Source organism: Melopsittacus undulatus, chromosome 2 (assembly GCF_012275295.1).
Source record: "Melopsittacus undulatus isolate bMelUnd1 chromosome 2, bMelUnd1.mat.Z, whole genome shotgun sequence".
NCBI classification, from domain to species: Eukaryota; Metazoa; Chordata; class Aves; order Psittaciformes; family Psittaculidae; genus Melopsittacus; species Melopsittacus undulatus.
In genome coordinates this window covers 74,185,618-74,199,458 of record NC_047528.1, presented here as the reverse complement: position 1 = coordinate 74,199,458, position 13,841 = coordinate 74,185,618, and the positions used below count along the sequence as shown (strand labels likewise).

At 44.5% G+C, this 13,841-nt stretch overlaps 1 protein-coding gene across 1 annotated transcript in view; it reads left to right on the top strand.

Moving 5' to 3' along the window:
* The first annotated feature begins 5,917 nt into the window (after positions 1–5,917).
* Positions 5,918–13,841, top strand: part of ARHGAP6 (Rho GTPase activating protein 6) — a 322,604-nt gene continuing 314,680 nt past the window's right edge. The window contains exon 1 of the mRNA XM_013129608.3: positions 5,918–6,520. Coding sequence (XP_012985062.2) covers positions 6,026–6,520 — 495 coding nt within the window. The 5' untranslated portion in view covers positions 5,918–6,025. The remainder of the gene's footprint in view (positions 6,521–13,841) is intronic.

The following is a 13,841-nucleotide window of genomic DNA, read 5'->3' as shown; positions in this document are numbered from 1 at the left end:
AAAACTATATAGAGTTATAGAGAGACTATTGTGTATGTATACACACTTGCTATATATCTATATATATACATACTACTGTATGGTAGGCATGCAGTAGCAGTCACTTGTCATTAGTATTGCTCCAATAAGGCAAATGCTTGGAGGAATATTGACATTCCATCACTCTTCAGTACAAATAAGCATCTTTTTATCTTTTTCTCTTTATAGAAAATGTTTTCATTGTTGTTTTGGTTTGGTTTTTAAGGGTGCTGTTGCCAATCCAGCTGTCCTAGCTGAGCACTATAGCCAGTCTGAACAAATACTTGCCAAGATTTCTCAGCATGTCTCAGCAACTGACCTGCAGGTCCCATGCCAGGTGAAAAACAGCAGAATGTAAGGACATGGACCTACTGCAGAAGGGCCACAAAGATGCTCGGGGGGATGGAGAGCTGGGTTGTTACCTTGTCTTCTTCCTTCTCTCATCTTCCTATGAAGACAGGCTGAGAGAGTTGGGTTGTTCAGCCTGGAGAAGAAAAGGTCACAGGGATACCTTATAGCAGCCTTTCAGTACCTAAAGGGGCCTACAAGAAAGCTGGAGAGGAATTTTTTAAAACGGTATGTAGTGACAGGACAAGTGGCTTTAAGCTGAAACAGGGGAGATTTAGATTAGACGTAAGAAAGAAATTCTTCACTATGAGAGTGGTGAGACACTGGTTGCCCAGAGAAGTTCTGGCTGCCCCATCCCTGGAAGCATTCAAGGACAGGCTCGGGACCTGGTTAAAAACAGGACTTTGTTTTGCAGTAAATAAATAAGTAAATTGATCTTTAAGGCTCTCCATAGCTCTGATCAGCAAACAAAAGGTGAAAATCTTTTTTGTCCTAATAGAAATGGTAAGGCACAGGAACAGGGAAGCTGTGGCTGCCCTATCCTTGGCAGTGTCCAAGGCCAGGTTGGAAGGAGCTTTGTGCAAACTGGTCTAGTGGAAGGTGTCCCTGCCTGCGGCAAGGGGGTTGGAATTAGACGGTCTTTAAGGTCCCTTCCAACCCAAACCATGATATCATTCAGTAATTCTGTGTCTTTACAGGAGTTGCAGCACTATAGGCAATTTTCTTCCTTGTCACTACACCATTACACTGATTAGTAAGGTGAAAGAGTAATTTTTTAAATTTTCTTTTTAATGCTTAATAAACTCTAAAGTAGTAATGAGAGTAGCAAAATGCTCCTATTTTCTAATTCACCCTTATTTTCAGAGATTTGTTCAGAAGTATATCCACTTTCTCAATAAACCCCTTGAAGGTACTGGAAGGCTGCTATTAGAAAAACTGTCGTGGTTTAAACCAAGTCCCCCAACTCCCGGAGAGTTAGGAAGGAGAATCCAAAGAATGTAGCCCTCACGGATTGAGATGAGAACGGTTTAATAGCTAAGGCATAACACAATAATAATGATACAGCAAACAGCAAGTGAAAAGAATACAACACCCCACCAGCCACCGACCCATAACTCACTCCACCCTGCCTGGCCGAGCACCGCGTGCTCCCTCCTCCATTTTCCTCTCCAGAGCTCCACCCCTCCAGCCCTCTCTTTCCCAGTATGCATCCTGGGCATCACGTGCTATGGTATGGAATACCTCATTGCCTAGCCTGGGTCAGGTGTCCTGTGTCTCCTTCCTCCCGGACTCCCCTCCTCCACCTGGCTGAAAAAAAACCTTGAACAAAAAACACCCTCAAAACATGCTCAAACCATGACAGTTACCCTTCCCAAGGCTGAACAAGTCTAGCTTTTCCTCTCAGGGCAAATGTTCCAGCTCCCAACTGCCTTGGTGGCTCTCCAAGGGCCTTACTTAAGTTTATCAAAGTCCTCCTTAATTCGGGGCACCCAAACTACCTACAGTGTGTTCCAGATAAGGTCTGTTGAATGCTATGTAAAAACAAATAAACACTTCCCTTGATCTACTGGCTATGCTTTTGTTGATGCAGCCTAGGATGCTGTCAGCCCTCACCCCTGCCAGGGCTCCCTGATGGATTATGTTTGGTCTATTGGCCACCAAGGCACCCAGGGTCCTTCCCATCAGAGCTGCTCCCTAGCCTGTCAGTCCCTAGCCCATGTAAATGCTCACCAAGTCCTCACCAAGTGCATTTATCCTCTCTGACTATCATTAAGACCCCTGTATTCCCATTCATCTGGCCTATCGAGGGCCCTCTGAACAGCAGCCATTTCCTGGAATATATCGACTGTATGCCATAATTTGATGTAGTCCACAAACTGGACGAGAGTGAACTCCGTGTCCTCCTCAAGGCTCTCGATATGCATATTAAACAGGACAGGTCTCAAGATAGGCTTCTGAAGTACTTCACTTGTAAACATCTTACAGGTAGAGTATGAACCATTCATCATTATGACCAAATCTGTCTTTATCTCTAACTGTCTCAACAAGGCAGCTGTGGGAGACTATGCCAAAAGTCTCCTGTCCACTGGTTTCCTATCATCCATGGATTAAGGCAGATGAAGCACATGGAATTCTTATATATTCCTGCTCTGTATGCTAAGACTGAAAATATTCCGGAATAAATCCAATGACTGGAAAATCATAACTGTCAAATACACTCATCCCTCAAAATATTTCTGAATTCTTATTGTATTATAGATACATATTACTCTTGCTCCCTGTGAGAAATACAGACTCAAAACTTTTAGGAGGGATCTTTAATGTTGCAGTAAGTTGGCTGACTTCTGCACAACATGGTGACAGGCAGTAAGACAGAGCAAAGAATAAACATCCTCATCATGTTGAAAATTTCACTGTAAACAAATATGATAATGGAAAATGTTAGGAAAACCCTTCTAGCTCCGGAAGTCAGCACATCCACTGCCTGTATTGCACTCACAGCTCCAGGAAGGACTCCCTAATTCCTTGATTGATATTGCAGTCTTACAGGCAGCAGTAACACAAACAGCTTTGCTTTGGAAGAGAAGGGCTGATGACTAGTATTGTATCACTATCGCTCTGCATGTATGGCTGCATAGCTCTTGTGGCTGGAGGTTTCGGGAGTAGGACTTTCCTTTTGTTCTGTGCTTGTACAGTGCCCACCAGAGCCGCAGAGTCTAGCTGCTTGGGTGGTGTTGCCAGGTCTCTCAATAATGCAGTTCACAGTGATAATAAACAGCAATTTAAAAAACAATCAGTAAGCACTTACATTGGTATTCCCCCAAAGATACAGACAGCAGCTAAGACAGGTAGTAAAGTTGTCTACGTGAAGCATCTCTATACGTATGCTGTATTTACTCACTGAATTTGAGCTGCGGTTCTCCAGGTCTCTGTCTCATCAAAACTATACTCCAATTTTTTATGAGGGCTTTCATGGAAAATATGCGCAATAGTAATACCTGGGTGAAGCAGGTGAAAATAAGAATGCTTTGCTCCCACTTCATTTAAGTAGCTACTCCTAAGCTGACAAGTGGGCTGTTCACCTTACTGAGAATGTCAGGAACTGTTTCCAACAGATTTTGGAGGCAGGCGTGATCATCCTCCCTGTTCCTCATGTGATGAGCTCCTCACAGCTCTGAATTTGCCCCTCTGCCTTATTCTTCATGGTTTTCTCTGCCTTTATTTTCCTGTGATATATTTGTAGAGGATAAAAAAGGTGCATACTTGGAGACACACATCTGTATAGTTGTATTGCAGACATGTGTCTCTTAACCAAATTGCTAGCATGGGCACAGAACTGCAGAAGCAGACTCAGATCACCGTTTTATGCTTCAAAACTTCTTTTAAGTCTCAAGCATGAGACATTATTGAAGGCATTAATGAGGAGGCAAAAATGAAGCTTTAAACAGAAACAGCTGCAACCCTAGCTGCGGAGGAACTAGTAGGCTTTGGAATGAGGCAATAGAACAGCTTATTACAATAAGGAGGAAAAGCTCCTTTTCAGGAAAAATAAAAATAATCCCATTTGGAAACATAAGATCAGAACACCTCCCTTTGAAAGTGAACAGGCCAGCGCGCTGTTTCTTTTCCTTAACCTTAAATAATGCCACAAAGGACAGAGCTCCCTCTTGATGATGTCTACTCCCTCTATTGATGAAACCAGAAAATGCTGCCAGGGAGTACTTACCTGCATGGGCTCCAAGAACACCTAGGAGAACACACAACCCTGCACTAGGGTTTGAGGAGAAAATGCAGCATGGAAATAAAGAAAAACAACCCCTGTGTTGTGCTTGGGTATGTTTGTCAAAATAGTCTGTCTTTTTCTATGGAATTTTAAGAGTTGTCTGTGATACTTTTGGGGAGACCCTGGAACTTGTGGCTTCTCAGATCGAAAGAAGGATGCTTAGGCCCAATGGAATCAGTAGTCTTAACAGTGATTTCATCTGAAACAGATGAGATTCAAGACTTGCATTGGAGCTGTTAGCTAGTCTGTCCTTAAATGACTTCCATTCCCTCCATAAGTAAAAGTATAGGTCTTGAAGCAGAACAGGGTTTGGATTTGTGTGTTTTGCCTTTCATCTCAAAAAAATTAATGTCCGTAGTTTTCACTGACAAATAAGAAACAGATTTGAACACACCCCTGCAGATAACAGTTAGCTGCAGCTTAATAAAGCTGAAACACTAAGTATGGTGTGAGTCTTCCGTAAAGAACTTGACAACCATTGCCATTGAACTGCTTCCAGTGAGGGAAGACTAAAGATCCCCGCCAGGAGAGGAGTGCAGGAGTTGTATCCTGTAGCTGAGGGTCTGTTTCCTCCAGCCCAGGTAGGGACTGAGCTGGCTTGCTGGCTGCCAGCCTTCATGATGCTATGCAGTTTTCTTCCTCTTCACACATTCCGCTCCTGTATTTCTGTACAGTTTGTGCTTTCCCATGTTTGTTCCATTCTCCTGCTAAAGGTTTCTATGCCTATACTTGAAGAGAGCAGAGAAAGTCTCTATACAGGATTAAACAAGTTTATTTTTCCTGAGGAGCCTTAGCTTCATTGGTCCCTCTCCTTTCGTTCTGCTGCAGTGAGATTCCCACCAGAAGAGTTAGAGATCTTGGGTGATCCACACTACCTGTGGGACTTACATCCATGTGGACTCATGACCTCTACACAGGGTCCCTCTGCACAGACTGTCACACCGGAGTAGCAGAGCAACGCAAATATCTGTTGTGGTTAAATATGTAAGCCCATCTTCCCAAATTGGCAAAGGATGAAAACACAGACTTGAACCAGAACATAATTGCTGGTCGAGCTCTGCTGAAGACCCAGTCCCGGTAGCCCTGCAGACGTGTCTACTGCAGGCTCTGAGCATCCTGCCTATAGCTATAAGTTTTTCTTAAAGGCACCAGCTACTCCCAACACGAACGGGAGAATATGCGCGTCCCACCTAGGACCGACAGCCCTGCTCTTCCCACGGTGCCGCTGCGCTGGACTTGGCATACTCAGGCGAGGGCGTCCCCCGGTTGTGCCTCCGGAGCGATTGCGCCGAAAAGCAACTTGCTCTCTCCCCAAAACGCACCCGCACGGCGCCAGTGCGACCGCAGCGCCCCATCGGGGCCGCGCGGGGCAGCGCCAGGCACCCGCTGCCCTGGTGCTCGCGAACCCTGGTGGGGCTGCCCGCTGCCGCGCCCCGACGTGAGCCACACGAGGACCTGGTCTCCCGCCCTCGGAGAGAAGCAGGCGGGCCCTGCCACCCCAGACCCGACGGGGCGGGGGCGCGTTGAGCGGCTCCCGTGCGCATCGCGGCCGGGGGGGAGTGACTCTGGCAGCCTGCGGCGCTGCTGCCTCCTTCCCTCCCCTTTTCTCTCGTAACTTTTTTTTTTTTCTTTTTCCTTTTCCCTTTCCCTCCCTCTCCCTCCCAACAAAGTGACCGCGGCGGCGGCAGCAGCTCCGGAACACTCTGAGTACCGGACGCCGACATGAGCCCCTTGGTGACGCCGTCGGGCCGCGCTGCTGCGGGCTGAGCCCGGGCGCGGAAGACGCCCCGGAGGCGCACCGCTCCCGGAGGCAGGGGCACCGTGAGCCTCGGACCCCCGGTCACCCCCGGGGTGCCCGAGCAGCGGCCGCCAGCGATGTCGGCGCAGAGTCTGCTGAGCAGCGTCTTCTCCTGCTCCTCCCCGGCCACCGCCACCCCCGCCGCAGCCAAGAACCTCTCCAAGCGGAGGCTCCGCCAGACGCGCAGCCTCGACCCCGCCATCATCGGTGGCGGACGGGAGGACGGCGAGGGCGCGGGCCGGGCGCCGCGGCCGCGGGCCGCCGGCAGCCCCCCGGGGGACCGTCGCAGCTCTCGGGGCGCGCCGCCGGCCCCCGGCGCCTCCTTCTCCACCCCCAGCACCCCGCTGGAGCGGTCGCCGCCGGGCAGTGTCCTCTTCGACGAGGAGAGCCCCCGAGGGAAGCGGAGTCCCGGCTGCGAGCTGCCCTTCCTGGCGCGCACCCCTTCGGCCTCCGCGCTGAGCGGACCTGCTAACAGCATCTTCTCGTCGCCCCGGCGCTGGCTGCAGCAGAGGAAGGGGCAGCCCTCGTCGCCCGGACCTCGCCCCACCGCCTACGTCGTGTGGAAATCCGAGGTAAGCCCGCCCGTCCCCCGGGGACTGGAACCCGCCGCGCCGCCCTCGCCCTCGCTCCCGCCGGGCGCTCCGTCGGGGCTGCACCGGGGCCGACGGTCGCCAGGACGGGGCGGCCCCACGGGGTTCCCACCTGCGCCTCCCCCCCAGGGGTGGTGAGTGTCCATGGAAGGAAAAGGCACAGCCCGTGCTGCTGCAGCCGTATTGGGGAGGCCGCCATGGGCAACAGAGCTCCACAGTATTGGTGGAGTGATGGCAGCATTTGATGTTCCCTCAACGGGTTGTGTCTGCAGTTTTCCCCGGTGTGTAAAACCTTCCCCTGCCAGTTTCACACCTCGTAAAGAGAAGTATGCAATGGCTTCTAACATGATACACAAATTATTTTTAATGTGCACACACAGTGAGCTGTGATTTATTTGACAATGCACATGTGTCAAAACCACATGAGGAGCGATCATATTCCAAGACAAATCCAACTTTGAAATGCAAATATTCATTCGTTTAGCTTGGATGTCATCGATGTTGGGCTGCAGATACTGTACAATGTGGACAAATGTATTCAAAGAATGTGGCATTGTTTCTTGATAGCTGTTGCTCTGCAAGTTGGTCTCGCACCACCCTTTGTAGTGGGAGAAGAAGAAAGTTTTTGTTTGATGAAATGCTCCATCCAGTTTGTGGTGATGAGGTTTCCCACTTAACTGTTTAGTACTGCCTTATGGAGCTTTTGGGTTAGGGTCGCAGGCAGCCTTTTCCTTTTGGTTTCCATTTCCATTTCAGATTTAATTATTATAAATAGCCAGTATTAACTAGATCAATCAACAAAACAGCCCCATTGTTCCAGCGGGATGCAGAAGTGATGAAGAAGGATGAAAAATTGTTGCCTTACACAGTGATCTGGGATCTGAAGCCCAGCTAGGCACCATGGTGGCACATGATCACCAAAAGCAGTTCACGAGGTCAAAGGCTGCCCTGATCCCAGACAAATCCCTGCATCCTCCTGGTAGCTTGGGGTATAAAAGTGGTGACCCTTTTCCACTTGGATTGGAGTGTCAGTGCTTGGGCGATGACTTCAAGCATGATGATGCATAGTGTTGAAAGAGGCAGTGAAGATTTTTAGCCCTTTTCAAAACTGGATTAATATTAAGTCTCATGAGCAGAAGTTACCCTTAGCAGTGTTTCAACTCAGTGCTTGAATTGTAAGATAGTTCAAAAGTCATGATTTCAAAGGACTTTGAGGATTTTGCAGTGTCAGTGACAAAACACCTCTGCTGAGACAGTGGGTCTTTAGATGCTCACACTAACTAAGGGTAAGTTGGCTGCTCATCCTCTTATAGTTTGATAAGGAGCACCAAGAAGTGTAAGATATGCAAGATTTCCCATGCAGAGTTCCCTGACTAAGCCCAAGACTCAGAGGCTGATCTCCAGTCCACAGACATAAGAGGATCTCGCTGTTTTCCCTGAACCCACACGAAGGTGTTGAACACTTGTGGCATTATTTTCAGATCCCTGTGTTGTCAGACTGTGTGGCACGGCACATCTTCAGGCTGCAAATTCAAAAGTATGAGTTGTTTTCCTAATTTGACATGTATCTAGTGTTTTTTAATAGTCAAACCTGTTTTTCTGGGGGGATGTATTATATTACTAATAACATGATTACAGTATAACAATGTAATTTATAGTTAAATTTGATCCAGTGCAGTTTCATGAGATGTTACAGCTCTGTTCTTTGACAATTTGTTGTTTTCTTGACAACAGTCTTTCATACGTTTCAGAAACGGGTGTTTACACTAACAAAGTGTTAATGAGGCCTGATGTTTATTGTTACTGAGACATATGTGTGAGTGTAGTTTAAAAACATAATCACCTTTACATTAGGAAGAACCCCCCTCCATGTGATTCTAAGAGATCAGTTCTGGGTCTGAGTCTGGACCTGAGAACAGGTCTGAGTCCAGTGCTGTCAGGACAAGTGACTACCCACATCTCTGTGTGTCCCCATGCCCAGGCTGGGTTGTATGTCAGCTGCCATATAACTGAATACCTGCTGGTTTCAGCATTGCTATTTTCAAGACATTATGTAAATATTATCTTAGTTATAAAGATCAGCAATGACATGTATGAATTATTTTAATCTATGCTTTAAAAGAAATTGCACATGCATTATTGTTATATTCCCCCTCTTATTGCAAGAGTGCATCCTAATGATCATTCAGTTTGGTTTGATCACAAAAGTAGCATTTCTCATAAAGGATTTAGATGTTTGCTTCTTATTTAGCCTTTATTGGACAATGACTTGTTCAGTTTTTAGGACATGAAGGATTCCATGTCTCTGGGGCTTCACTTTAGCTGTGGCAAAGCAAGTGTGATGGAGGAGGTGAAAAAAAGCACATTTTACTGGGTGAACAGGAAGTAACTCTAATATTGTAATTTTAAAAAGTCCCATTATACAAATCATTGCATTCTCAATAGGAAATCTGTAGTTTCATTTTTTTCAGCTTTGAAAAAGAAATACATCGTGGTGATGATCTTACTCAGCTGTAAAAGACAGCTGAGTAGATGACTGCAAGCATGGAAGTTTTGGTTTGAGGACTCCCAAATTCCCATCCTATTAGGTGGGTAATAAGAGAAGCATTTGTTGCAAAAGCTGTTTTCCCTATGTTCATTCTAACCTCTTTAGTGAAAAACTGTAGTTTTTGGAAAATATTTCTCTAAAGCCACTGTGCAAGGAAAAGGGTTAGGCACTGAAAAAAATATTTTAGGAGCATTATTTTCTTCCCCATACCTTAATCTCTAAAGCAGTAAAGAGATGTAAAAACACCATGGAGTTTTTCTCTTCAGAAGCCCCCAGAACAGTAACCTGAGAGCAGGACCTCCTTCACCTGTCACAGACCGGATCTGTGTGGTGGTGTCTCTCGGGACATGGTGAAGATGCTGTTTGCAGCATGAACTGGGCGAATCCCAACTGTGGGCAACACGGCACTACAAGGCTGTGGGGCAGGAGCTCCTAACCCAGCTGTGTCCATGTTTTAAAGTGTGTACTGAGCACTCCCCTGCCAGCTGATCTGTGATTTCTGTGTATGAGGCCAAAATAGTTTTGATATTAGGTCAGGAGGAGGATAGATGGAAAGGTTTCAGCTCAGTTCACACAGCCATTCGTAAACAATTTTTAATGGAACACCAGAATGCATAGGGTATTTCCAGTTTCAACAGTGGGTCGCACCTGAAGGCTTTACACAAAGAAAGGTGTTAGACCTATATTCTTGTATCCACAGGTATTTTAATACAGAGCATCAGGTGACAGAGGTGTCTCCCGCTCCCAGGTGATCTGTCTCTTCTTTGTCGACATGCAGTTTTATTCACAAGGACATTTTACGACTGTAAAGATTATTTTTAGTAGAGCTTTACTACGGTGACAAACATGTTTTCCCCATTCTATTATCTGCTCATGTATAAGCTGCTTAAATAAAAACCCCATTTTTGGGTCTGTTGAAATCAGTGCCAACATTTCCAGTAGTCTCAGTGGGGAAGAGCCAAGGGGGATTTGTAACATGGGGAAAAAGCATTCATCCTCAATTCTGATGAGATCTCAGCTTTCCCTTTAAGCCATTTTCTTTAAAGAAAATGAACTTTCACTTATAAAATTAAGTCTGTTATGACTATTATGCTTTCATTAAGTGTTTAATAAGGTTGTGACTCTAGGTAAACTATCATGGAAAAAGGTGGTAAAAATAGATAGAGATACCTTAATACCTTGATTCTGCCAACATTTAGTCATACATTTATGCTTAAGTATGTGGGTGGTCCCGTACAAGTTAAGGGTGCAAGTGTTCTATAGTGACTGACTGAAATACCTTTGCCAGACGAAAAGTCCAAAATAGCTCAAAATGAATAGATTGGCATGAAGTCTTAAGTTGTGTGAATTCTTCTGCTTACTTTTTTGTTGTAAAGACAGCAGTGGAAAGCCACAGCATGTGTATAACAAATCCAGCAAATCATGTGAATGTACGTGAGTAATCTCTGTTATGATAAACCAAATGTACACACTTAAACTTATATGGCCCAATTATTTTGTTATCACACTCGGTGTGTTACTGACTAATTAAACATTAACATCTCCAGCTAATATGCTTTTTTGGGGAGAGCTGTTTTTAAAGTAACGGTGATGTAACACCTGCAGCCTGCAGCTGCCTGGAAGCAGGAGGCAGCATCATTTGTTTTCAGCTTGCTCCTTGTTGCTGTCAGGTTGCTGCAGCAGGTTGGCTCAGCCCTTCCTCACTTCTTCCTCCTGGCACAGCCTGCAGTTGACCTGCTTCTTGCTCAAAGAAGCTTCCTGTTGAGCACATGGGGTGAGGGGTTTCCTATGGTGTGGGAGGGAAGGTTGCCCTGGTTCCTCACCAGGTCTTGGGGAAGAAGCCAGGAGTTGTATTGGTGTCTTCAGAGCTATTGGCTGGCCAAGCTGTGGCTAGCAGCAAGGATGTTGGAGATGCTCATCTGCAATATCAGAACAATGTTAGGAAGGCTAAATTATTTTATAACTTCTGATTGAGTCATATGAGTGATCATTTAGGGCATGGCTGTCAAAGTATGAGCACTCACAACACCAGTTTCAGCTGATACGTGCCTCGAGAGGTCAGCTTCCATAAATTTTTGCTTGATACTTCAAGAGCTTGAATCCATTGGGAAGGCAGTCTCAGATTCCCTCTTTCCATATCTCTTTGCTTGCCAAAGTTTCCTCTTGAGCATCACTGGTTTTTTTTTGCAAATTAATTTTAACTCCAGTTTCCCAAGTTGCTGTGAATGGCTAGCTTACTTCTTTCTGCATTTTTACAGTCAGTGCTTGCTTCAAAACTATGCTGATGGAGGGACATGTGTGAAAAATGCTTGCAGAGGTAAAGGGTAAAGCAAAATCCTTAAAAATTGGGCAAGCTAAGTGGTCACGTTCCCTTAGGGATATATATTCTTGGGTGCTTCAAACAAGTATTTTTCTTTGAGGTTAGTGGGACAAGTTGTTTTGTAGGGAGAATGGACAGATTGTATAATGAAATTTACAGGAGCAGAACCTGTTCATTGTGAATTTAGAGAAGAGAGCTTTTCATTATTTTTCTTCCCCTATTCAACTTGTAAGCAATGATTGATAATATATATCTTCTGGGGAAAAAAAGAGAAAGAAGGCAGGTTTCTCCTATCTGTTAAGATGAAGAAAATGTGAAATAGAGGTATACATGCTGTATCACTTTCAAAAGATCTAGCATGAGATATGTAAGCAAAGACATCCTTTCCCCAGTTTTCAGTAGGCATTGCTCTTCAGGTTGTGCTGATGTGACAGCATGTTTGTCAAACTAGGGGTTAAGCTGAACCTTTTGAGATGTAAAAGCAAAGCTGCTGCACTTGGAACTGGGGATAAGGATCTGACACTGAAGGCTGCAGTAGTTCACATCATCTAAGGGTCAGTACTCCCCAATAAACTCATTTAACTCCATACATGCAAATATTTCAATGGAATACCTCACTTGTGACAATGCCATGTTTATTGCTCTCCAGTTGCCATAGTCTTACAGGTTTTATCTGTGCTGAACTCTAGGCCTTATGTTTTAGACTTCATTGCTTCTGCATTTGCCTGTGTTTATTGTGTGGCTTGTTATGATGAGATGCTCTAAAACTGTTTCTCCATCAGATGCAAAATTTGTTTGTCTTTGGGAAGGAATCACAGGGAGTGTATTAAATTGCCATCAGCATTAGTTGATCTTTTTGCCATAATGGTCTCTGAAGAGTAACACATAGCTGAAGTGTGAGCTCCGTGTCTGTTATGCTTAAACACCTTGATACCTAGCCTGTATGTTTTTCTGTATGGATGTGTCCATATTCCCATGTAGAACCTTGATCAATTGTCCAGGGAGCAAAATGGGGATCTACCATGTATAAATGGGTTTTTGTCACTTTGGATTTTTTAGTTTTCCTTTGAACAGTTAAAAAACTGGATGCTCCCCAGTCATCAAAATTGTCAACTTGTCATTTTTCCTTTTGAGAATTTCTAATAAGATGAGCAGGAAATATATTTTGGAAGGGTTTTAGGGTTTTTTTTTTGCTTTAAAAAAAGTGAAAAATCCTGTGTGCTGATATTTGTGTTCTGCTTTATTTTCTTCCACAAGGAACCCTAAAACACTAGACACACAGATTAGTTTCAGCCTAAGTCTATCCCGTTCAATGCTGTTAGAGTTCTATACTTGCAAAATTTGGTGGGCAGAAATGTTGTGGGTCTCATATGAAGAGGAATGCCATTCAAGTAACTAAATATATTCAATATTTCTGAATTTGGCAAATGCTCCCTTCTCATTCCCAACTAAATTACGTCTGAAGACATTTGGTGAAAATATGGGAGTTGACAGCTAGGACAGACAGAATTCTCCCCAAGTGTGCATTGCTTAAGTAATGAGAAAAGAACTTGTGAAAATAATAGAAATGAGACTGTAAAGTATCTTTGAGCAGACTTTAAAATATCAACAACCCAGCCTGCTGTCTTGACTTCATGGTGGAGCTGCAGCACATTTAGCTTTACAGACTCTCTTGGATGGCAAGTACTGCAGCTCTGACAATTTGCAGGTGAACTTTTCAGGTTCTTCACTCTTCTGCAGCATTGTGGCTGTATAAGCACATAGGTATGAAGCATGTTTTGGGAAATTCTGTTTTCCTTTCAGATGTAAATATCATAATGGAAACCAGCAGGGAGTTCTGAGCACTTAAGGCTGAACGCTCATGATTGTATACTAAATCATACCTCTTTCAGAGTTGCAGCGTTGAAATCTTAATGTAAAAAGGTAATGAAGGTTATAATGGCAATACTATCTCAACAAAGGTGTCTCATTAAACATGATATAATGCTGCTCATATTTGATTTTCTGGCTGTGTAGTATAGCATTTGAGAATATAAGGATCACTGGAATTAAGCTTATTCTTAAAACATAGCTTTTGTATATCTGGGGTTACACTGGTTTTTAACTGAATCAGGTGTCTGGATGGTGGGAGAAGAGGCCAAATATTTCTTCATCTTCTGGAAATTGGAAGGAGAGCAATAAAGAGGTAAGAACAAAAGTCAGACTTCATTGGAATTTGATACTATGACTTGTTGTCCAATTTTGCAAGGTATTGAGCTGTCAGATTTTGATCTGAAAGAGTACTCAACTGTGTGCTTTACTTTTGGTTGTTGAATAATACTCGTCAAAACAGCATATCAGGTAGGAAGCAAAGCCTTTAGATATCATTCAGTACTAGGCATCTTACTTCACCTCTCTTGAAAGCTTTTATATCTATTGTTTTGTGCAGAATTTTA